Source organism: Halictus rubicundus, chromosome 16 (genome assembly GCF_050948215.1).
Source record: "Halictus rubicundus isolate RS-2024b chromosome 16, iyHalRubi1_principal, whole genome shotgun sequence".
Lineage (NCBI taxonomy): Eukaryota > Metazoa > Arthropoda > Insecta > Hymenoptera > Halictidae > Halictus > Halictus rubicundus.
Genome location: NC_135164.1, coordinates 7,541,496 through 7,567,601, shown reverse-complemented (window position 1 = coordinate 7,567,601; position 26,106 = coordinate 7,541,496). Strand labels below are relative to the sequence as shown.

Here is a 26,106-nt window from a genome sequence, read left to right as displayed (position 1 = left end):
TATTCTTACAAACATATCCAGATGACAAATAACATGAACAGTTATGTTAAATTACAACATAAATATACATTCATTCGTATAAGTACCGATCTTCATATGAAACAAGTACACTTAAGTGTATATCTTTGTTATTATTTTTTAACACTGCCGTTCTCTAGATTAGTTATCACTTTCATTCTTACGAACATACTTCGCCGGATTTTAATTTTAAATGGACACGTAGTATAACCTAATCGATATAAATTTATGAGTCATTCTAGAACATACAAATTTTCGATGAGATATCTTTTGATATTATAATTTACAATGAACTATTGCACTCTCAAGTGGACACGTAGTAAATTTGGTTCCGATATTTCAGTTTAGTAAACCCCTTCTCTGTTTAATTCGAATACTTTCAAAAATTGTCTTCTTTATATTCTGTACTATTTATAAATTTGTATACTATTCATTTGGCCCTTACAGTAACACGTTTTTTCTCGTGTATAACGTTTCAATGGAGATTTCTATCTTCCTTGAAACGTTAGAACAGTGAGATCGTGATTCGTATAATTCTGTAGCGAGAAAGTTACACCATTCAAAAACACGAGTTCATCGACGAAGGCTACAATTTATCGTTTATTAGCATAAGCGGAAGAATGCACATACAGCATGATGAGTTTGAAGGTTTTTTGTCCTTAGCGTTTACGATACTTGCGAGGAAAGTTTAACCCAAAATTAACATTTAACACGTTTGAAACCGGTTTTTTTTTTTGTACATCGATTTTCATTTGGTGCCTGACAAGCACATTTGCTTTATCTCCAATTAGCAACAAATAACACAACGTCGAATGAAATCAACAGGTGATCGCCAATAGGATACGACACGTTTTGGATAATCGTTTGATGCGTTTAGAAAAATGTCATGCTACTTTTTACATCACCTTACATCAACCAGCTACGATTATTTCATTCGATTACAACGACCTGCTTGAATGTTTCTATAACATAGAAATTGGCACAGAGATGTTCCGTCATCAAATCGAGCACCGAACATTGCTGCGCACGTTAGCTATTAACTATGTTTCGATTTATCATTTAATTGTCGTTACATTACTTGAAGCATATACTTTTCAGTGGTGGCTATAACGCGCGTACACATGTTCACAGTAAGGCTTTCGTCTCTTAATCTAGTTAATTTACATTTCATATTTACACCCAGTTTGCTTGAACTTCACTACCAAGCAATTGTACAGATAACATGTACTTACGATAAAAACGAAACGGGACAACAGTAATCATTTTCCACTGGTAACAGTTTCAATTATTCCGTTTATCGATACACAGGCTGTCCCAAAAATTTACGAGAACCCTGAAAGCACCATTTTGTGTTTGCGCTGGAGCGTTTTGTTTTCGAGTTATTAACGAAAAACACGTACCGATCAAAGAAAGTAGCGTCAGCGTCGTGCTGTCGTTGAGTCGTGAACAAGAGAAGAAGCAGAAATTGATTTTATTTTTAATATTTTTATTTTCAATTACTCTGTTTCTCCATATATATTTTCTAGTTGTCATGTACAAAAAATTATCTATTCTGTTTTTACAAAAATTCTAGACTGTGGTAGAATCAATGTTCATTAATGTTTGTCAATATTTTGATTTCGTCGTACTCCACATTTTCATACAAATGAATTGGTAGGGTTACTCATTATTATGTAACAAACACTTTTATATGTAGGCAGTCGTAGGGCTCGATGAAATGTAGATGAAACAGTGCTATACACGTATTTAGCCCTTACGCTATAGTTGCTATACTCGACACCGCACTTCACGACAAAGTGAAGTTCACATGAACGTGAAACACGACAAACGTATGTTCGTTGACGGTCGAAACTCGGGATCATCCTACGGGAGATCGGTTCTCGTTAAATACTTACCATAATTCTATTATTACAATATTAACGACGTATCTAATCTATTTTGTACATCGAAAGCATCGCGATAACGTTCTCCGTACGTTTGACCAGGCCCGTGCAACTTCTTCCCCGCTGCCGCTTGACGACTCCCACTACCGGTGCACCGGTTCCCCCACCATCAACTGTTTCACGTTTCCCCTACCTTGTTTCGCGTCACGTGACTGTGTACATATGCGTGCGCATCTACGCTCCACAGGAGTTAGGTGGGGAGGAACCAGGAGTAGGGAGGGGAGTCGTCTGTGGCTCGCGAGCCGCAAGTTGCCCGGGTATAAACAATACATTGTTTACAACCAACGAGTAAATGGTTTTTTGATGTTGCTCAAATCGGTGCTACGTCTGCTCTAATCTCTCCGTCGCGTTATGAAAAGTACACACGTAATGTAGAAAATACTCGTAGACTACATCTCTCAGTGGTAAGAAATTGTATATTTTCTGTAAAGTTCGTGTAACGGTAAAAATGTAACTGATACCTTGTCTTCCTGATTAGCGTTGCACTCGGGTCTGATTATTAAAAGTAAGTCTTCTCGGTTGTCTTACGAATAGTATTAGGATCTTTTTACAGAAAAAGTAAGGGGAGATTTTGAAGGTGATTTTGTTACATCGATCGAACTTTGTCGTTTTTTCTTTCGATAGAGTGGTAAAATAGTTGAAGGCATCGGTGATTATGCGAACTACGTAAGTATATACGTACCTAAATATTTATCTGTAAATTATATACCGTACCGATGAACAATCCACTACTCCTTTGAAACGTGAATCTTTGCTTCGATGATAATCAAGAACGTACGAAGTGTTATATTTGTCAACCGTTGAAGTAGGAAGAGACAATTGAATTTTCAAATAGGATTTCGTTGAGAAGATAGTGGAATGCTCATGGATACGTTTCTAATTACGTTGGCCCCGTCGGCGGGAATCGTTTGAAATGCTTCGACTTCTCGCGTGGCCATTTTCTTTCTTCCGGAAGACCGTCTGAGATCTATCGAAATCTCCATTCTATCCTCAACACTTACCGAACGTTGTAAGCATTACTATGCTAGCTAAGAAATGTTTCTGCGTGTTTCATTTGTTCGAGCGAAATGATCACTACGATGATTACTAAAGTATCAAGTTCGAACACAATTGTTGTGCGTTCTTACAGAAGGTGCATGACGACAAACTCGATTACCGAATGATGTATAGGATCCAGTAGTCGTTAGATTTCGACTGTGAGAGACGCTTATGGCCACCGAAAAATCAGTCTTCTTCCCGTAACTTATCTTTCAGTGCAACTCGTCTGTGTCTCTTAAGGCACGTATTCACCGAAAACAGTTTAAAAAAGGCTTGTGAATCATTCGTAACCACGATCTACAATAATGTCTTGACATATGGAAAAAGTTCTGCATCGAAATAAGATTTATTAAGCACTATTGCTTTGATCTCTTCCTGTTAGGTTCGAACGTAGGAAAGGATAGCGAGTACACGAAACGCGATAACACTTTTGGCTGAACTTCACCTTGACAACCCAGAAATTTTTAACTTTTTACTATGTAATCCTGTACACTTTGACGAGACAATGCCAAAAATCGAAGTTTTAAGGCGAGGAATTCACTGGTTCGAAAGTTATGCGTGTTTAAAGTTGAGCGATTACACTTTGTCCTGAAAATTACTGAACCGTCAATTAAACGGGTAAATATGATCTGAAGTGTATCGTGTTTGATCTCGTTTTAATCAGAAAAATGTGACAAGCATATTTACATGAAGAAATAATTATGAAGAAGGAGATTTTGTTACTGAATTAATATTGTCTCGTCGATATATCTAATCCCGTGTCATGTGACAAATATCGAGCAACTCCCTTGCACATATTTCAAGACATTACTATATTTATTTGATTAAAAGCTCCGTTTAACAGTAATGCTGTTGCAATCAACGTTCATGACCTCTGAAGATGCAGTTATATCATTATTCTCGCAAAATTGATGTTGCTGAAAAATTAAGAAATGCATCTCTGCATCCATTTGAGCTCGTAATATTTTGAACATCCTAATTCTCGGAGTGTAGATGTTTTTGACGGCTAATTTGTACCGCTATGCAACTTTTTAAACATACTTTGGAACATAACTCGTCGATACACGTTTGTTTCCCCATCAGACTAAATCCGAACCTGAAGGACACCAGACTCTTCTGTGTTATTTGTCAGCAGAGTAACAAACAACAATAAGTACATTTACAGCAACATTATACTTTAAGGTACCATGTCTAGTCAATGATCCAAAAGACATGTGATTTTTAGGATTTTCTTGTTAAAAAATTACTGTACTACTTTCTCAAACGAGCATTTTAATTGAAGTTGCATGTATTCTACAACTTGTAGTCTAATTTTTTCTAGGAAAATTATTAAAAATGTCAGGTTATCAATTTCTTTGCGAGAAATTATTTATGGATCATCAGAAACGGAAAATTGAAGATTCTGTTAATATATAATTTGGAGCAGTAAGGTTTTTGAAAAAAAATTATTGTTTTCCAAAATGTCTGCCGTTCAACACGAAAATGGAATCAAAAAAGAAAGTTTGCATTCAAGAAAATTGTTCGACCATCTACCAAATAAAACGTCTTTGATTTCTTCGATCTTTCATTTCTCGTTAGGAAAAGTTCATTAATTTTCTCAGAAAAGATTCCTAGCGATCATGTACGGTTTCAGATTCGAAACTAGACAGAGTTCCCCAAAGCAGTTTCTAAATAATCGCGTCCTTATTCTTCTAAAATACAGGGAGGACACTGAAGTGATATACGCGACAGAATTTCGAGAAGATATCCTTGGATTTGTCCGACTTAGGCCGAGTAATAGAAGCCGCCCACGAATCCTCGGAAACTGGGGTCAAAGTATATCAGGCATCGACCGAGGTTAAATCGAGGGTAGCAACGGTTGCCATCATTGTCAAAAGGTTGAGAAATCATTCCCAATCGTGAACTGAACGGTTCCACGAGCTCCAGTGTATACGCACGTTCGCGTAACACAATCGAAAGGCATGAACGCTCACGAAACGAAAACAGTTTCAACGGTAAGCTGCCGGCTTACCGGAAAGGTACGATCATAATTCAGAAAACGTTTCCGTCTGATCGACAATGGCGAGCAGCGGAGCTCCGGGGACTCGAATCTCAATGAATCTCTCTACCTTAGAGTTCACAAGACTCCTCGATGCACCGATCCGTGCGGCTCACCCAAGTAAACAGGCTATTTATCAGAAAACGCTTTCGTCTCGCGCCGTCCACACTGGGAAGCTTCATTGCCCCGGTGATTCCGATCTTTATGGATCCCTATCGAAAGTTCTCGAGGCTCCTCGATCCGCAGAGTCATCGCCATGCTCAGCCTCGTCCAGGCTTCGTGCAGTTCTCGCGAGTAAGGGCGAATTTACGCTTCTTCACTTTGGATGATTGCATTCGATTCGCTGAGTCTTCAAATAAAAATGAGATTTTCCAACTTCCCTGCCGCAAATATGTATAGGTACATCGAAACGGAGCATCGAAACTGAACGATCACTATGAACACCGCTCATTTGTTCGAATGTGTTTAGACTTCTCACTGCTGTTTCACTACACTTGATCATTCTGTGTGAAACACAGGTGAAAATAATCCTAACATAATCCATTGTGGACGAATCGTCATCCAAAGTGAAAAGCCATAACCCCTTGCCTTAGAATTTCGTTCCAAGGTTTCAGACTAAAACGTAGGCGTGCTATTCCGGTACGTCCGACGATCTAATTACGCATCGATGACAAACGAAGTAGCTTGCGCTGTTTCAGAGTCAAGTGTAAATTGATTAGACTGTTATCACCAGACTGCGGATTTTATGCAAATGGGTAATCACAATTTAAAGCATAGTGGACATACTAACAAGATTTAAGGGCAGCAGCGTATTGGTTTCAGCTTAATGAAATAATTTTTATTTCCCGTGTCTTGCAATCAATGTAAATATTTTTTATTTTGCGTAAAGATCCGCAGTCTAGTTATTACGTACAGTCGCTCTCGTAAGTACTCGAACGCCCTCTGAAACAGAATAACTTTTCCAAAATTGGATCAAACGAACTGATTTTTTCTTCGGTTCTGTGTTAACCGATTTCGATGAAATTTTCAGCATGTGTGTAACTAACGGAGATCTACATAAGCGTTTAAATTTTCATTGCAAGCTCAAACAGAAAAGTGTTAAAAAGTGCCATTTCTATTTCCTCACGTAATTCCTATCAATTGCAATATTTTCGAAATCTTTTTTTCGTTCAGTGAACCGATGCCTCTAATCGATTAAAACAAGGTCCCTCAATTTTTAAAAAGTTATTCTGCTTGAAATGGCGTTCTTTCGCGAGTTAAAAATAATCAATTTTGGTGTCCGAAGTCCGCAACGTGTTGGATAGGTCATTTTAAGGCAAGGGGTTAAGCAGAGGGTGTCGCTGAAACAACATTCGATTAATTTACCGGCGTCGGAAGCAACGCCGCCCACACTTGACATTCGATATCTCTGCATCGATTTCCCGGTGCGTCACTGGTCGTGATCGTCATAGTGGTCGCGATGAAAACAGCGTGGAAGGTACGCGCGAACGTTCGCTCGGCAGGCATCGATCAAATTCACTGTAATTTTAATCGAGACGGAACGGAACGTAGCGTCGCGTCGCGTCGCGTCGCGTCGGTCGAATGGCCCCCTTAAAACGAGTCCTCAGCTTCGTCGGTGTCGATCAATGGCACCCTCTCGTATCGAAGCACGCTGCTCGTCCCGGGTGGCTTAGACTGCTAAAGCTCCATACTCTTGATCTCGTTCTCGTTCATGTGACCTTGGGAAGAGGACGGCGTCGCCTCGACCAAACCTTCGTCCTCGCCCTCCACCTGCTGCTTGTCGACGCAGTAACGGCAACGCATTTTCGCGTCGTCGCCGACCTGCACCGATCGAGTTATGATCACCAGGGTCGTCAGGCTCATCACGAACAGCCCGGACGGCACGATCACCGCGATCAGCAATTCCGTTCGCGTCTTGTTCAGGTCGAAACGTGCCACGACGAAGTACGAGTTGTTCTGGAACAATTCCGGTCGTGCGACGGGTCAGAAACGAATTATGCCGGCGCGGCGCACAGCTGGCCGTGTCTATAAATTAGGTGGAATCAATTAAACAATTGTCACGTCTCGATATACCTCAAAACTAGATGTACCCACGGTCGGGGGCAAAATTAGGTGGACCCCGATTAAAAACTAATAACATATTTAACCCTTTGCACTCGAAGCTGTTTGAACTCCAAAACGAAACATTTCTTCCGACCTAGAATATTTCCCTTCTCTATATATATATTTTTTGTTCATGTTATAGGTACGAAGATTGTGCAATTTACTCGTACAATACTGAAATCTTTAGTAATTTATTGAATACAAACAAACTTAATAAAAATATTTTGGATAATGGTACAGCAATTTTTAGTGTCGCCTTACAGTCGCCATTTGAGTGCTAAGGGTTAATTACAAACCACTTGGGTGTTGTTTGAGATGTTAGAATGATTAGTTTATCGGGTAATGTATATGAAAGAAATGATTTAAAAATTACCATTCGTCAAAATTCCGAAGAAAAAAGTGAAGGTTTCGATTTTTAACTTTCTTATCTGTGCCTATAATGAAAATTTAAAATATACCTTTTGTAGGACTAAGTTAGTTATATACATGCTGTTTCATCAGAATCGATTAAGGTTGCAATGAGCTACTAATAATTGAAAATGGCAAAAGTGCTGTGAAACTGCGATGTAGATCAGAGCTGTCCAAAGAACTGACTACTGTGCAAATTACGTTTCTTGTAATTTTTAATTTCTATTTATTTAAAATAAATTGTATTCTATTCTGTTTATTTAAAATTCGAATTTTTTCACGCGAGGAGTTGTTTTGACCTAGCATTCGCAAGAAGTGGAATTGGTCGGTCATGATCAGACGCATCAGTCGATTCAACAGCACGCGTAACTTCATTATACTAATAGCATAAACACAAAATTATAAAACCACCTGAAAGTCACTGGCATAATGGTTTTTATATGATTTAGAATTGCACATGAAATGGGGTCATTTAATGCTAAATTGGTCAAAATTTGTCTGTTTGGTTTAACACCACATCGTAAGGGTTTAATCATCATTGAATAATGTGTCCCAGATGAAATAAGTAAACAGAATTATGAAAAACATTTAATACTAGTAATGGACAAACGTTCCTTTCATCTTCGGTATAAAATTATCGTGCAAGGGTATACCCAGTAAATTATAATTCGCGTTTCACGTGCAACCGTGTCATGAGTGCATTTGAAGTAGCGTGTGCATCCACTTGCTAGGTGGATAATTATAAACCGAACGTGTATGCACTGCGAAATAATACGCTGGAGTGTTATGAATTTGATGTTCAAGTGACCTGTAATTAATTGTGTGAATGTTTTAAGCACCACTAGAAATACACATACATATGCCTCCCATGCTGATTGAAAATAGAATATTAAGTTTTAATCATCGTTCATCATCATCATTGAATGTCAGACGTTAGGGTAATACTTAAACTGTGGATACTGTGCACTCAAATTATTTTTGATCGCCTAAACCCGACATACGAAAATGTCTGAAAAATTACAATGAAATTTTTCCCTTTGAAATAGTATAAAACTCTTAGTCATTTTTAAATACAAGATGATCGGTAACTGGTGGTACGATGTATTTCGCATAAAAAATACATCGAAAACAAAAGTACAATTTTTTCACACGAGGCTTTATTTCCGAGAAAATCGATTTTGAAAGTCCGTCTAGTTCGCGTGCTTAGCAATTTGCAGGAAGTAGAATCGGTCGGTCATGACCAGACGCGTCAGACAATTCCTCTTCAATAGCGCGCATTTTCAAATTCGATTTTCTCGAAAACAAAGCCTCGCACGAACAAATTTTATTCTACGTTTTCGACTTATTATTTTACGCAGAAACCACTCCCTTTACGGTTGTACCACCAGTCAACGGTCACCCTGTATAAATGTAAAAATTCGCATGCAAAGCCGCAGTCTAATAATAATGAAATAACTGGAAGGGAAAAATTCTCCGTAGAGATGTATTATGCTGCATTCTCGGTCAATGTCAGCGAGTATAGCTTCTGAGAAATTGACCCTGCCGCGCGAAGAAGAATGAGATGGCACGGGGTTGAAAGTGAAACAAACGCACGTCTCAGGGTTGAAAGATGAAAAAGTTTTCTTGAAATATTTTCCCCTATTAAATATACGTACCTTATTATAGTAACAGGGGTATCTACTCTGTGCTGTCTGGTTGTCGCCATCCCGGCCGTGGCTAGTAAGAAAATCTTTACATTCGCCCTTGAGCGTGTTCACGCAGCCCTCCAGGTTGATGTAGAGACGGGAACTATTGTAGATCGTGAGCGATCGTTGAGCCGGCATGTAGACGTTCGTAGTATCGAAGGGATACTGCAAGCTCTTCTCGTATATATTCAGAAAGCTCGTAAAGTTGATGTGCGGCTCTGGGACCGGGATTTCCTTGAGCAAAGTGCCATTCACACAGTCCTCTGCCCTGCGAAAAGGAAAACAGAATGGACTTTACGAAACGACCTCTGCGGATATCTCTCTGTTTACGGTTCTGTTATTTCAACAATACACGATACGTCGTTTCCGACCTTCTCGACCCAAGGTTTTCTATTTGGGTGTTCTTTCTTTTTCTTTTAGAAATCGATACCATCTATCTGGGGGTGTACATCGAATCTGAAACTCCTGTGTTAATATTTCAAACGGAAACGTAACCGTCCCAATCGTTCTTTCTTGTAGAACGTACGTGTCCCACTTCATCTTTCTCAGTGTGCCATACACACCTTCTCATTATAAGAATTTATTAACGGAATATATTAATTCGGAACTTCGTTATTCTGAAGAGTAGAATCTATTTTAGTTGATCGCGAGCAGCTAATACATTCAAGAACAAAGGGCTGCGAATTAACTTGTCAACGAATCAATTTGTAATATTTTTGTTATAAACGTGATTTCATATTCTATATGATTGTTCGCAAGACACGTTTTACAAAGAGGTATCTTGCATCTTCTGCGAATTGTTTTCGTCTTTTCCTCATTTTTCCTCGATGATCCTGAGATCTCGAAAAATATGTCCTTCAGAAGAAGTTGTTGTCTACCCTAATGTTTGTCCCTTCGGACCCAGTCGTGTAATCTTCTGGCATTTGTTTCTATTGTCAATAATAAGAGAGGCGATCAAGTTGGTCGAGTTAGGTGGACACCCTGTGTACAAACTTTACATTTTCTGTAAAATATCTTTGATTGCAACAATGTGTTTGCAGAAAACGAACCGTGACAGTCAGGGCATGGTATATTCGGTATAATTCGTGATTGTCGCGAAGAAGGTTCCAACCGAGATGGTCCTACCTGTGAAAGATTGAATACGTAGGATTGACTGCCAGTGGGTCGCGTAATCACTATACTTTCTTGTTTAGTTCCGCTCGTCACGAGCGTTTCTGTTGCGGCTTAGTAAATCATTCGTGAAAATGAGAAAGCTGACGGACGAGCCATCGAAATGAAAGAAACGCACAGGAAACACACGAGTCAGAAAAACGTGGCGTTCGGGTGGATCGGGCAGTGCCACAGGATCAATGGTTGCCATGGAAATACCCTTATCGGTGTCTTCTAGGCTCGTAAGAAAGGGAATATGCGAAAATGTCACGTGTCCCTGATAAGAAGCAATTGATACTGGATACGGCGCGTAAGAATCCAATTAACGTAGAAACCCAGTTTACTTGGTGAAATTTTTAATATCTGTTCATTTTTTATTGTTCATAAGTGTCAACAATACTGTGGATTAATATATTTTTCTTAAGAATTTCTATTAGTGATCAGAACATGAAATCGACACTAATTAAACCGTATTCTTCTAGTACTTGTTTACCATTCTTCATACTATAAGTAGAAATATCGAGGAATGATCAGACACAGTACTGATAGACATCCAAGTACTATTTGCCAAGTTTCTTCATGATCAACTCACTCACAATTAAATTTAGACACGTACCAAAAATGATTTCCTACTCTGTACAGGGTGTTAAAAAACACAGTCAACATTCGTATGACACATAGAACACTTTATACAGGGTGCTGCCGAATCACAAGTAGGCGATTCTGCGTGTAAGAACGAATCGGAGAAAGGAATAGCATTTTCTCGTTCGACAGCTCGTTTTCGTAAAAATTCAGTATAAAAATCCGTCTTTCGTGTGCTTCAGTACATGCAGGAAGTAGAATTGGCTGATCATGATCAGACGCGGCGGACCATTCCTATCTAACAGCACACGTATTCGCTGCATTTTCAAATTCGATTTTCTCGAAAACGAAGCTGCGGACGAAAAAATTTTATTCTATATGTTTCCCTCATTTTTTCATAAGGAATCACCTCGTGCCCGCTTGTACATGCTATTCGGCCGCACGCTGTATAATTCATACCGTACTGACAATGAGTAAGAAAACCTTGGTAAACAGATCGAAGACTCGAACGCTTCTGACAAGGGAATAAACCGAAGCAATACGCGCCGATTTCGATTGAAACTTTGGGAAAAGATAGTTCTTCGAAAACTATTCGTCAGATATTCTTTTGTATCGTCCATCGTCCCCATTGAAGGGGTGAAAACAGCCCTCAAAGTCGGGGGTCGAATATCTCGGAAACTATTAGAGCCAGAGGGATGGTTCAAATGGCAAAGTTGCGTATTTTGTTATAAGCAATAGATCTGCGAAAACAAAAATAGCACTTCTTCTCCATTTCTGCCGCTTACTCGAACTTTGCAGCTTCCCCCGCTCAGGAAAGTAACTCCCACTCCGTGCACGTTCCCATGCCATTTCTTCCTCGCCGCGGGAAACGTGAACTCTCTCTCATTGTCAGTCGGCCGATCCCCCCGCCGAGCAAATTAATTTCTACTCCATGAATCTTTCTTCAGCAGCCAAATGGGGGAATCGGCGGACAGAAGAGGCACGTCACCTTCGATCGAAGAGATCGACGTGGTGGGGACCGTTCCCCTCAAGAGGGCAAAAAGGATTCCGGACTTTGTTCGAGCATTTCGCGTCTATCGATCCTCGGAAATATTTTCCGACGATGAATTCTATTGACGCCGGCCGGCGCGTGAAATTCAATACGATTCCAGGCAAACAGAATCGGCTGAACATGCTTATGACGTAATCCGTTTCCGTTTCGGCGGTTCACGCTCATAGGTTCTCGAGGGATTTCCCTTTAACGGCAAAGACAGCGAAGCAGAATGGTGAATGGCGTGGTTTCGCGAGGGATCGCACGATCGACCCGGAATTTCGTGGTGGTTTCTTCCGCGAGTCCTTTGTGTGCCGTCGCTTCGTGTCTCGGAGCTCGCTTTTCGCGAAACCTAACAATCGCTCGGATCGAAAGGAAGAAAAATATTACGGTGAAGTGCCCGGCATACGACTGAGAGCGTTGAACTCTTGTCCGTTCCTTCTAGATCGTCTAGATCGTACGGATCGCCGCGAGGCCTATTCAGGTCAATGGTACGTGTACATATCTGTACACGTGTGTGTGTGTGCGCGCAGGGTGTAAAGAATTGCTTGGTCTTGGCCATCGTAGGCGTATTATACACCTCCGAATCGATGGAGATCTGTGAAATCAAAGTTGCCGCGAAATTGACCTTGACCTTGAATTTCAAGGTCAAATCTTTTCTTTTTTTGCCTCGCATTCTACTTGTTGCAAGGGTAAAAACTCTCGAAGGAACCATGGATCAACTTTTAATATTCCCTTCTTTCGGAAAACTATTGTACGTTCAAGTTGCCATAATTTCACAAACTGATTTTATTTGCAGTATACGTACGAAGTTATGGCGTGACTGACTAGGGGTAGAGTTTACGTGCCAAAATACGTCGATAAGAAAGAACGACATCTTTTCATTTAGGGTTTTGTTATCAAGGGAATCAAACAGTAAAAAATGTAACTATAATCAGGTGCGAACGCGTGATCCTGATCTCTGACATTGATTACCTCGAACACGAAGCTCTAAATGAAAAAGTGTTATTCACTTTCATCGACGTATTTTTGCATATAAAATCTACCGCTGGTTGGTCGAACCATAATTTTTCGACGTATGTTGCAAATTGTAGCTTTTTTTTGCAAACTATCGAAACTGTAACATAGTTGTCTAGGTTGATATTTGACCTATGGTTCTTTTAAGACTTTTTGTCCTCGTAGTAGAATAAGACGTAACAAAAAGATCTTACAGATCTTCATTGATCCGAAGATGAAGAATTCGCTTACGATAGCCAACGCCGAACATTCCTTTACAGCCTGTACATTCACGGTTGTTAGCTTTGCCATCATACATCTTAATTACGTTCTGAGACGTCGAGTCCACTGAAACGAGCTGTCTCCGCGCAACGGATTTGCGTTTGCGATCTCTGCTATGCATGGTTCGCGTCATTACTCGGTATCGGGGGAACTATGTAGCTGGTGTTGCGCAATAGTTTAACCTAGTGAATTTATTTCAATGTACCGGCCTTAATTCCTCGAATATATGAATGAAAATTTGCGTATACATTTTGCTCCGTCATTAAAAATTAATTTTGTCCACGTTGCAGTCGCTTGAAACGAACTTCATTCAGATTTGTACCATCTAAACGTGTACAAAGAGTCATTTCTGCGATAAGCTTCAGCAGTCTTTTATTGCGTTGAATAAATTACTTTGGTGGAAGTCCACGTGTTAATATTTTACTTTGGTGACGTACGAAAGTCGAGGTGAAAACGAAACGGAAATAACAATCGATTTCTAATTTTTACCTGACGGTTCCTCTTTCCCTGCTGACGGCCATGCAACTGGCAAAAATGCTGCTATTCTTGCTGTCCCAAATCTTGGCGGGTGTGGTCAGCCTAGTTCCAGGTAGATTTCCGTTGGCCATGTTCAATGCTAATCCATGTTCGCACCTCGCGGTGATAACGTTATCGTCTTGCATGAGAAACACGTTCACCTCGGACGTGGAGATTTTCGGGCAATATCGATCGCAGGTGAACGGATTCTTGATCTTCGTGCATCGGGAGCTCTGGCAGCTGAAGAAACCGTTCAGCTTCATGTTGTCCTTCTCGCTGTCGACCACGATGCCGTCGGCTTTGTGATGACAGAGCATCAGCTCGCTCAAGTTGGCACAATGGCCAAGACTGCAATTGAATACCCCCGACAGTACGCTGCACTCGCTGCCGTTGTTGCAGTTGTACCTCTTCACAGCAGCCATGTTCACCTAGAAGGAAAAGGTAAACGTCCCTGGAGGGTTTGAAAGGCAAAGGAGGCCGCCGTGTCACCGAATTGCCGATTACTCCAACTCGTCAGGATGCTTTCAACAAAATCCACTGGTCAATCGCCAGGTTTTTTTTTTTAAGAAAAAATTGGTAAATTATTTGCACAGTAAGCAGGAGAAGCGAACAAGATATATTAGAAAGCTAAAATGACTTTAATCGATGATGCAGAGACGGATGAGGAACAGTTAACTTTCAGTTTGCACTTTCTTAAGTCTTTGCTAAACCTGGCTTTTAGAAAAGGAAATATTTGTGTCAACTTGCACACAATAGCTGTGTCAGTTATTCCGAATAAAAGAATCTTATCTCCCCTAACTCCACGTTGAGATGGTTGATAATTTTAATTTAACATTGCTCAGATATTTTATGTACTAAAATACAGTGAAAGAGGTTGGAAAATATCTCAATTGCGAACATCGTGTAAAACTTTTGAAGATTTCGGTGTACAGTACTGAAGCGTGCTAGGATGATACAAAATCTGCAATTTATTGACAGATGAAACATTTTTACGAATATTTTACCTGCCCGAATGGAAGGTGGAATAATTTTAGGAGATCGAGTGGTGTATATTTGTACCGTCTGCCAAAAATTCGAGAGCTCCAGAGTTATTAACTCGAACCGAATAGAAGTCACGCAACACGTCGCTTTCATTTTCGTGGGCACTCCCTAGAGAGTATTCTGTATTCTCCTGTTATCCTCCCTCAGGATAGAAAATCCGTATGATCGATGGTTATTTTTAGATTGCTTTCATTACCTTCTGACATGTTTGAATCATGCTAAGGGCTCCTCTAACAAACGAAACGCCATTTGCCGCGGTTGCGAGTCAGTGAAAGGGACAAATGTTATATTTCAGAGATGGTGCTTCCATTAGCAGAAGATTTTATATATGGCAATATTATCACAACGCATTCCTTCGACGACTTTAATAGCAGGAAATATTCGATAAAATCATAAAAAGGATTGTCGAAGAAATTATGTCAACGTTCGGTAAAAAATGACTAATGTTATTGCATATGTATCAGATAAAAATGCAATAGGAACGGTATATACCGAAAATAATGTCCTGCGAGTTGTAGGCCTATGCCGGAGTCATTTCTGACCCACGATATTTCACTATAGTTTTCTTTCGATATAAGGCGATGGCTCGGGACCGGCTTCCGTCGCATTTCGGATGAAGAGGAAGAAGCGTCGTCTTGTATCGGAATAAAATTGTACATATTGACGGTGGCTCGAGCTTACCCCCACCGCGACGGGTCACGAATGACCCCGGCACAGAGGGTTAAAGTTTTTCCATACACGCCGGGAGTATTTATCATCTCCAAATATGTCGCGCGTACTATCATGAACCAGAACATCTATTTTGACCGATGAAAGGCGTGGCGCATGCGAGCCATTAGAAAGTGATTCAAAATGACGAATTAGGGGAACAGCGTTACGTACCAGATAACGAGGTTACCGCATCAAAGTAACCGGCACGACAGGCTATGTCCATCACATTAGGAAAATTCCGTAATATCACTTACGCTCTCCATGTGCGCGAGAGCTTACTATAATTGAAGAAAACTTTCATCGAACGTCTGTAAGACACGTCCCAAGCGTACCTAATCGAGGGCTCTAAGTAATTACGTTCTGTGTCGAGTGCACATTGTAACAAATGGTCGTTGGAGAAAGAAAAATCTCCTGGATCATTTCATACAGTCCGTGATAAATTTAAATATTATTCAGAACTTGGAACGAAGTTTCGAAATAAAATAGATACATTTCAAGTTTAAATTAATTTTCGAAGCAAAAGAATAATAATAATTGTACAAATCGCAAAGCCCCCCAAAACAAAGTAAGTTTGAAATATTTTTTACGAGCTATAGTCTGGGAAATAATTGCGTGCGACACTTCAAATGGGACAACTTGTACGTACTTCACTTTGTCAGTTTATGCGACAGCATGTTCAAGTGACAGTCACACGTCAAAAATAAATAGACTGAGAGTTTTATGTGTTTGCGAGAAGAACGATCAGATGAAACAATGGAATCCACAAATCTCTGGTCACCCGTACTGTGCGGCCAGTCAAGCGTGTCGCGACTTTCGTGAAAAGTATTCTGCACTCGTCATTGTTCCCGCGAAACCGTCATTCTCCCGAGTTCCAGCGTTTCCAAGCTGGAGAAAGGTCGATCAACCGTTCGACTCAAAGGCGGCCGAGTTGCGTGTTCAATTGGCCTCGGTGTGGATCGCCTGGCGAAGGTTGCTACGCAGCGTTAACCGAGGGAAATCCAATTAAATGGAAAGGGAGCCAAAAAGAGGAAAAAGGCGTCGGGTGTGCAGCCGTTTTATCGGGACACCCCGGCATTTTGTAGACCCTCCTCGGTTAATGCACTCGATGGATGCAAAAGTATCGATAAAAGAGTTACTGCGTGCGGTTCCGATGCCGTCCGCGCTGAGTGCTTTCCGGTATCATCACCAGACATGGATACCGGGAAAAAGAAATGAATACTTCCCATAATTTGATGGCATCACGGAAGAATGATAGTTAACCACGTGGTGGAACCAATTTATCGATGTTATTGGGGACAATCAAAGTTGGTTTAGCCAAGTTTTACACCCAGAAGCGAGTGTTCTTCTTTAACCCTTATGGCAATATCCAGGTAACCACTTTCAATTTCTTCAACACCAAACCTACCAGGACGCAATGACCTTTTCCAGAATTTTTAGCCTGCAGTTGTTCAAAGTATAAAATACAAATACAATATGAAGGCATTTGAATGCAAATGCATTCCTTCTCTTTATAACTTTCATAAATAGAAAATAATATGAGAATATTCTTAAATTCGTATAATGTCGTGAATGCATAGGATCCGCAGTTTAATGGTTACACTCTTCCCGAAATGGAAAAGGGGGCAATATCCAGATGCTGAATACTCATTCTGAGAACCGAAGCGAACTCCAAGTCTCGAAGTCGCCGCCGCGCATTACGATGTTGTAATTGAAAACATAACAGCGCAGCGAAACCAAATATCCGCGGCAGCATTGCATTTAAAGTCGCTCGTAATTACGCAACGAAGGTGTCCGATGTTGAAACAAGGTTTCGTTGTTCCGCGGAGAGGATCGAACGCCGTTCCGACAAACGAACGAACGTACAGATGAGAAACATCAATTCTCATCCGCGGCTAATGGAAAATTGCTGTTGACGGTGCAATCCGACGCGTCCATCATTTAACAAATTCTTCCGATGAGCCGCGAAACTTATTTTTATGCACCGCCCCTGCGGGACGTAGACTTTGCAGCGTTATTTCGATCAATTCATTCTGGCGTTTCTCCACCGATGGGAGCAAACGCAATACACTCAGCCGGAAACCCATTTGCCTGTCCGAGGCATTACATTCCCGTGCGGAGTTAAAAAATGCACGACGTTCGATGGGGAAATCGATATTGGTGTGAAAATTCGAAAGATGTTGCAGAAAATAATACTAGAATACCCTTCATAGCCAGAACCGTTTTTATTGCGAATATAACAAATTCGTGTTGGCTTGAAACTAGCAAATATCATCCTCTAGATACAAATTAACATTTTACTAGTCTTTTTAAAATCAAAGATCTACGGCTGAGAATTTCTCAATAAATTATTCAAAGGTGACAGGATGTCATTTATAATTCAACACATTTTTGAAATTAATATAGTGCAACAGTTGGTTACACTTTAAGTCAGGAAACCAGAAATTTTGAACTTCTTTATGTAATCCTGTAGATTTTGGCGAGAAAATGAAGAGAATCCAAGTTTTAATGTTAGGAATTCACTGGTTTAAAAGTTATGCGTGTTTAAAATAGAGCGATTTTAAGTGATTTTGACAGGTACGGGCGCCGCCATGTTGGTATGTAATCAGCGTCGTCTCGGAGTCGCTAGGTGGCAGCACAAACAGTTCTCGCGGCTCCGCTGATTGGACGATATCTGAGCACATGCCAATATGGCGGCGCCCTTACCATGCGAAACGCTGAAAATCCCACATATTTACACACGCATAACTTTTGAACTACTGATGCTCTACGATTAAAACTTGGATTTTCGGCATTTTCTCGCCAAAATCTACAGGATTACATAACAAAAGTTAGAAATTTCTGGCTTCTTCAAGTAAAGTTTAGTCCAAGAATTTCTTATAAAATTGGTATTTAAGAGTAAAGTATTGAACTTCTTTCACATACAGCTCAATCATTAAATGAAGCTATCATTAAGTCCATTTAATTTGCCAAATAAATGAAAATTTAAAGCGTATATCAACGACTGATGAAACAGAAATGAAAATCGACACATACCTTTGGGCACGATATGCTATTGAATTTCGTGCAATTCTGGAAAACGATGTCTGTGCCATTTCTTCGTACAGTTGCGCGAATCTGCGGGCAGAATCCAGTGGTTCTCGTTAAGCACCACTCCCCGCAACTCGCCCAACCACAATTATTAGCTAAGGTGGTATCGATGGTTTGGCACATGACCGGATCCGGCTCGATTCCCGCGTGAAAGGCTCTGGAATTAATTGCGTCGGCTTCATTAATATTTCGTTGTGTGACGTTTCCATGCATTCATTTCTCAAATTAGTAATATTACAAATGGGCAAGGGATACCATTGAAAGTCTCATTGAAAGTGCATTCGCAACTCACATCAGATATTTCCAGCCCATTATTAAATCGTCATTTAAATTATTTCCAATTATAATTCATGCGAACGGGTTGAGATGATACTTCACCGTAAACAATGTACTATTATATCTTTTAAGGGATCTGTTTGGCAGAAAACTAACACTTTTTGCAGACGAAATTTCTAGACATATTTGTAATTATTTTTCATAAAAATGGCGACACCGCTGATCTTGTACGTAGATTTAGAATTGAAACTACGTTCTCGACGAAATTGCAAGAAAATTGATTTGTTCGAAGGTTTCCACCAGGACAATCCTCTTAAGAATGAATTTTTCCTCGGACACGAATCGTTTACAAAAATGAATCTGCAGCGCGTAACAATAGGTTTTGAAACGGCTGGAATTAAATGGTTCACAGGTCGGGGAGTGGTTAGTTATAGATTTCCGAGGAAATAAAGGTCGGATGAGTCGTAACTTAATTACTATCGGCCTTGGTCAAATTAATCGATACAGCCTTGTCGTTAACCTGTGGGAGGGCATGTAGATTGCCACACTTAGATAAACCAGTGCGACGCAGCTGATGACAATGGTGAACTGACACAAGCAGATGCTGCCGCATATTCTGCGATCCTGTTCCGGTATCAGGCGACGCTTGTGCTTCCGTCCCATCGCGAATATCCAGTGGAATCGCCTCTGTTGCCCTTCTTTCCCTTGTATCAACGACAATTTCGAAACTGGACTAATCCAACAGCGAGTTTCTGCTCATTCAGCCTGTGTCCTCTTCAAACTCTCCGACCTCCAAAGCCGTTTCATCCAAAGTTGATTCTATGAAGAAAATTTCGATTTTATTAGCGCTCTCGAAAACATTCTGCGAAGAGTTTCTGTCTCCTGAAACGTGGTATTACATTGTCCGAAAAGCTCAATCAATGCACGCAATGCAAATTCCACCTTGCTTTTTTAGAAACACAAATTGCATGGCTATGTAAAATGTATGCTAATTTATTCACATAAATTAAAATCGACTGAAATTAACACTTCAATACTCCAAATTTTCTACGACGTTTAACGATGTTGTACTTCATACAAAAACCCTGTAATAATGTAACCCTGGGCACGAACTTCTGCAATTATTCAATATCTGCGAGACCCTAATTTTAGCACAGATCATTCTCACCAGAAATGAACGCGTTTGAAAGTACAGTAAAGTCTTGGTCTAAGCCGGACGGAGCTACATGATCTTAGTTCGCCTAAATAGTAGCCCTACACGATCTATGTCGCAGCACGGACCCGAGGACTGGGCTTGGATCGAGACTTTACTGTTTCGATAAATTGATAAGTAAAGTTGTGGATAAGTAAATACTCGAACGAAGCTAGGAACTTCTCAGAAAGTACGAAAGCTTGGAACAAGAAAGAAATTCTATTGTCTAGATTCGCTGGATTCTAGGTTACAAATAGAATTCCTGGAAAATTGGCAACAAGGTTGACTTTACGAGTTTATTATACACGTTACAACAGGTGTCTCGCTCGCGAATCCACCGAGCAGAAATAATTCTCTCGCGGGCGAACCTTTACACTCCATCGATTCGGAGGATTCGCCTAACACAAAACTGTACGCGATGACGTGGGCGTCGAAGCGCGAGATTATTCCCACTGCATCATGAATACTGCTCGAATACGTACATTTTGTCTTCAAAGTTCACGTCACTGCTCTGAAAGTAAAAAAGTTCGTCCTTGATGAAGCGATGGCGGCTGAATTATAAAAGGCCTGATATGAAACATTGATTTCCTCCTTACGCAGAACGTAGATTTTACGCGCGATATTAAACCCAGGAAGTGATCTAGATATTGATAGATATATTCCGCTATTCTTTTTTTTTTAACGGGATCGCGCGAAGATTCTATAATAAATCGACCATCGAACTGCGACAGTTCCAGGCATCGTGCAACTACTCGCATTTAACAACTTTGTAACGATTCCTCGGAAACGAGTATTTTTCTACTTCTTTTTCCATAGGCTGTTCCTTTACAACTCTGTGTATTGTTAGAATTCGCAATTTTTATTACAGGTATTTTGAAACTGTTCTATTGCAGTGGATCGTACAGTAGATGATCAAATTATTAGAGTCACGATACGGAAAATATATTTTTCAATGAATAATGGAAATGCTAAAGATACATTTATAATTTTCGAACATTAATACTTCATACAAAAATTGTAAGAATTCGGTGTAGCTGGACTTTCATTTAATAATTGACAGTTTTAATGTGATAATAAAATGTTATAATTTGATCACCCAGTCGAAGCGGTGGTTTAATACTTATTTCACTTACATAGAATATATACGAAAGTAGTAAAAATGAATTATAATTATGAACATCTGCAAAAAGTGCAGCAAAAGTAGCAGTTAATAGGGGAAGGACCTCTTTCGGGTTTTTTTTACCATTTAAATATGACGTCACGGAATGTCGGTACCATTTCGTAGCGTCACAGAAAACTTCGACAAAAGTAGGAATTGCAAGTTCTAACCGGGCCTGGCGTATTTTTAGCGCGTACTAGTGTTTTAAAATAAACTATTACGAAGTACTGCGAGAAGTTAAAGGATTCCGCTGCGTGACCCTCGGCTTTTCAGGTCATCTGCGTCACCGTTCCGGTGAATTTCGTTTCAGCGGAACGGTCGAAGATTTCAGAAACTATCGATTCGCTTCCGAGGAACAGCGTCGTCAAATGTCATTATCTTACTAGTTAAATGTGAACAAGAACGTACAGTTGTTTACGTTGACTACCAGCGATGGAGTCAAGTGCAGAACAAATTCGATCGAAATCTGACAGTACATAGAATCAGACGTATAAAGAGTTACAGACTGTTTTCTGCGAAACCATAACGGATATCGATTTATTCTTCCTTTTTTTTTTTTTACATCAAATGAGATGGCGCAGATTATTCTTTACAAAGGATTCTTTTAAAGAAAGGAAGGAAAGGATCCTTCATTTCGTTCAGACGGAATAGCGGAAATTGCAATTCTTTTAAAAAATAAAATTACAAGCTCCCTTAAGCCGAAATAGAATTCTATGTTTCTGTTATCAATGTTTAGCCATTAGAAAAAACACAGACATACAATGGATGTAAAGTTTCTTTTGTTTTTATAGGAAATTATGAAAGACAAAGAAGTTCTAATCACTGTAACTGTAAAATAAATAACGAGGGTTGAAGGTAAAATAAAACGGGCCAGTAGATTTCGTTACTGTCACTAATTGAATAATAAAGTTATACGAAAATAAAATCAATTTACGATGTTCATATTTTGATAAAAATAATTGCAGTGACGCTTATTACTTAGGGGAGGTTCATTTAGTCTTGCAAATTGACCGACTTATGTTTCTCTACTGTTCAGACTCCTGTCGAGTTCTAGACCTGTGCCAGAGTCATTTCTGACCCACGCCGATATTTCATTACCGTTTTCCTTCGATATAAGACGATTACTCGGGACCGGCTTTCGCCGGATTTCGGATAAAGAAGAAGAAGAAGAAGAGGAGATAACGATATTCTTATTTCGAAATAAAATTGTACATATTGACGAATGACTCCGTATCAATAATCCGTATGAATTTGACAAGCGACGAGTCTTGATGATTTCTGTCATTTCTTTCGCGTGGAAAATTCTAGTCCGAGTTTCCCGATCGTCATCGTACGTCTGTCCCATCGACGTCTTTTTCAGTGATATTATTCGCGTGTCGGCCTTAATGCACTTAAGACAATTACGTGTATTAACTTCATTAGGCGACGTGCCAGTGTAAACAGGCGCACTCCTCCGGATGACGTGCAATTAGATACTTGTAATCCCATTACACCGTAAGGGACGATCGCTTAACGGCCATTCGAGAATAATACCTATCGATTCGGGGAAACTTTCACGCTCTGCTAAACGCACGGCCGCCGCTAAGAGCTTTCTTGAATGTTTCCTGAATGTTCACACAAAGTGTTCTCTGCCGATGCGATACATCGCCGTTTGATTTGTATTGGCCAACAGTTTAATGTCATTAGATGGGTCGATGTCAACAGGAGGTTACGCTGGACTGCAAAACAGTACACGTTAACGCGCGTATTCAATGGCCATATCCAGACCGCGGATTTTTATGCAAAATAAACAGTTCCTAAATCAATTCTAATAAACCGGATTCAAATGGAAATGAGCGTTTCCTTCTAATAATGTTCAACAGTCGAAAACAAAATTTCTTTACATTTCTGTGTTTCACCCATTCATTTTTAGTGCAAACTAAATTTATGTCATTGGAATTACGCACATTTCTACTTTACGAAAAATTTTCGTTATTAATTGGCGATTAAAATTTTTGTTGAGTACCTAAAAATTAGTATATCTACAATAACATAAACATTGGGTGATTACGAACGTATTACATTGATTCTTTTATCTTGCAATTGTAAAAACATTAACTGGTAAACTTGTACTGTGCGTAAACATCTCTGTATATTCACAGTTTATAACAAACTTTGAATTTTTATTTGAATTTGCTTCACAAGTGGCAACACCGAGCAGCAACAGTTTAATTTTTTTTTAAACGAATTACTGAAAGTGGAGATCCCTCGAGTGTGTAAGAAAAACGAGGGCATATATAATTATATGCAAACACGACATCTTCATTTTGTAATGTCAGATTAACTCTGTATAATTTTTTCACAGTAAGATAACTATTACACTAGAAGTGCAATTGTATTGTCCGAAAAATTGAATATCTCATAAAATATTTACACAACCCGGGGGTTCTCGGCTTGTAGATTATACCGATTCTTCTCTTATAAATAAATTCCAACAAGTAATATAAAATTGTGGTTGGAGAAAATTGAATTTTTACGGTAAAAGTGATTAGATGAAACACCAAACTGTAGAAACGATAAAATAATTTACGAATACTGTCGCATTCTTATATTAAAAGAAGAAATACAGTTTTATTCGACGTCTGTTTCGCGCAATCGACTCAGACACCTATTATTTTTCACGTAGATCGACAGTGTAGCAATAAGTAAATCGAACATCGAGTGCGCGGCGTCAGATCGTAAATATCAATTTGCTGGATCGTCGATCTAAGGCGCGCACAGACACGTCCTCCAGAGAATGCGAGGCGAACGCTTAAACAACTAACGCGGAACGTGTCCGCGATAAAATCGGCGACTTTTACCTTCAGCGCTATCAAGGGTTCCGCTAAATGTCTCCGATGTGTCTTCGATCGAGGCCAGCCTGCTTAAATATCACTTTCCTTCATTTTAAGAACTCGCTCGTAGCACGCCCGGCAAACACGAAACTCGTAATTGAATTTCTAAACGCGGATAAATAATAGTTCATCGAGCGCGACTAATTAAAACGAATCGCAACGCCCTGCGAACACTCGCGACAACAACCACGAAGTCTCGGCACGATTCAATCGAGGACATCGATTTTCCTTATCGCCGGTAGATCGAATTCTATATTTCTCATCGAGTTCACAATGTCGATTTCCGATCGCGACTAACGAGCAACAGTTCGTCGAACGCGACCGATTAAAACGGACCCCAACGACCGAACACTTGCAACAGCGATATAATTCGATCGGAGCAATCGATTTTCATTGGTAGATCGAATTGTATTTGACCGAACACGCCGCAACCGATGTCGCGATTTCCGATCGCGACCGATTAAAACGAATTGCAATACCGAAGTGCGAACGGTTGTAACAGTGATCCCGAAGTCTCGGTACAATTGAACTGAGGAAATCGATTATTTTTTGTTGCTGTCGTTGCTGGATCGAATTGTGTGGTTTTGATCGAACTCGACTTGATCCGCTTGAAATTAGAATATTTATAATGCACGCGTCGGCGAACGGAAACGGTCAATGGAAGTTCACTGTATATTCACGGTTTCATTTCCATCCATGTTTCCCCGTGTGGTATCTTTTCGTGGTTCGTTGACATCGAGGAGCGTTTGCCCGATTCCACGGCGTCGAACGGCCCCGAAGCACCCACGCAAACCCGACGACTGTTTGAAAACAGGGCTGGCCGTCCGGTATATGGCTCGCGAGCACCCCCATACTGAGCTTGCGCCCTGAACAACCGTGACGTTTATGGGCAGATGACGACCGAACCGTATCCCCTATTCCTATGTAGAAACGTAGTCGAACCGCTTCGGGCTACGACTGTTCGCTAGTCGGCAAACGCGACTGCACACTCGAAATCTGATTAATGGCGAAGGACTTCATCCGATGACTAACGCTGCCGCACGCGTGCCTGCCTTCGGAGAAATGCTTTCTCCTGTATAAAAACAAGGTGATCGAAATTCGATATTCGGCCACTCTTCTCAGTCGAATCAGTTTTTTCGCAATTCAACCAGAGGATTCGAGAAGTTACTTTTAGCCCTCTTGCTATGCCAGGGTCGTTCGTGACCCGTCGCGGCGGGGATCGAGCGACCGTCAATATGTACAATTTTATTCCGATATGAGACAACGCTTTTTATTCCGAAATAAGAAAATGCCCTGTCCCCTCTTCTTCTTCATCTTCATCTTCATCCGATATACGGCGAAAACCGGTCCCGAGCAATCGTCTTATATCGAAAGGAAACTAATGAAATATCGGTGTGGGTCAGAAATGACTCCGGCATAGATCTCGCAAGAGTCCGAGGGTGAAGGAGTTAGGACAATTAGTAGATTGTGTTAGTTGCATTTTATAATTTATCTATTCACGAATTTTCATAATGCCCGATCTCCAACAATAATAAATTTATAAATTCTCATATCTTCCCTTGTCAGTCGTCTTTGATGAAATATTTAGAATGTAGCTTGATTTCCGATTTTGATGAAATGTTTAGAATGTAACTTGACTGTACGGATGTTATGAAAGTGGTCTGCATACGCTAAAAAAATTGTGAAAAGTAACTATAATAATTTTCTTTATGAAGCCGACGAATTGGAATTTTCTTTAAATTGTTTATTCTATTGTAGAAAGTGTCCAAATATTAGTTCCGATCACTGTATATAGCGGGAATTGACGGACCTGAAGTTTTTTTGAAATGTAACAAAGTCTATTTTACTAAATAATAGACAGCGTGTCTCAGGACTGAATAATTTAGATTCTCAGAATAATTTGAAAAACGAATAAAATTTGTTCGGTTGAGGAACCGTTTTCGAGAAAATTAGCCTAAGGGTCGGACGGATTCGCGGGT

The 26,106-nt window shown here is 40.1% G+C and overlaps 1 protein-coding gene and 1 long non-coding RNA gene across 3 annotated transcripts; one reads left to right on the top strand and one right to left on the bottom strand.

Annotated features, from left to right (window-relative positions):
- Positions 1-4,111: 4,111 nt before the first annotated feature.
- LOC143362133 (uncharacterized) lies at positions 4,112-4,927 on the top strand. The gene is made up of 2 exons (XR_013083595.1): positions 4,112-4,287; positions 4,606-4,927. It is a non-coding gene; the product is annotated as an uncharacterized LOC143362133 (long non-coding RNA).
- A 1,474-nt stretch (positions 4,928-6,401) lies between these two features.
- Teh4 (tipE homolog 4 phospholipid transfer protein) lies at positions 6,402-24,300 on the bottom strand. Of its 2 annotated transcripts, none has more exons than XM_076801937.1 (6): positions 24,095-24,300; positions 19,424-19,722; positions 18,574-18,654; positions 13,762-14,216; positions 9,204-9,501; positions 6,402-6,993 (listed from the first exon to the last, which is right to left on the bottom strand). In XM_076801937.1, exons 2-6 carry the CDS (start codon positions 19,514-19,516, stop codon positions 6,715-6,717), a joined length of 1,206 nt encoding a protein of 401 aa, XP_076658052.1. In that variant the 5' UTR covers positions 19,517-19,722; positions 24,095-24,300; the 3' UTR covers positions 6,402-6,714. The 2 variants fall into 2 exon arrangements, with proteins under 2 accessions (XP_076658052.1, XP_076658051.1); XM_076801936.1 differs by having other exon boundaries at positions 18,574-18,784; positions 24,095-24,299.
- Positions 24,301-26,106: the final 1,806 nt, after the last annotated feature.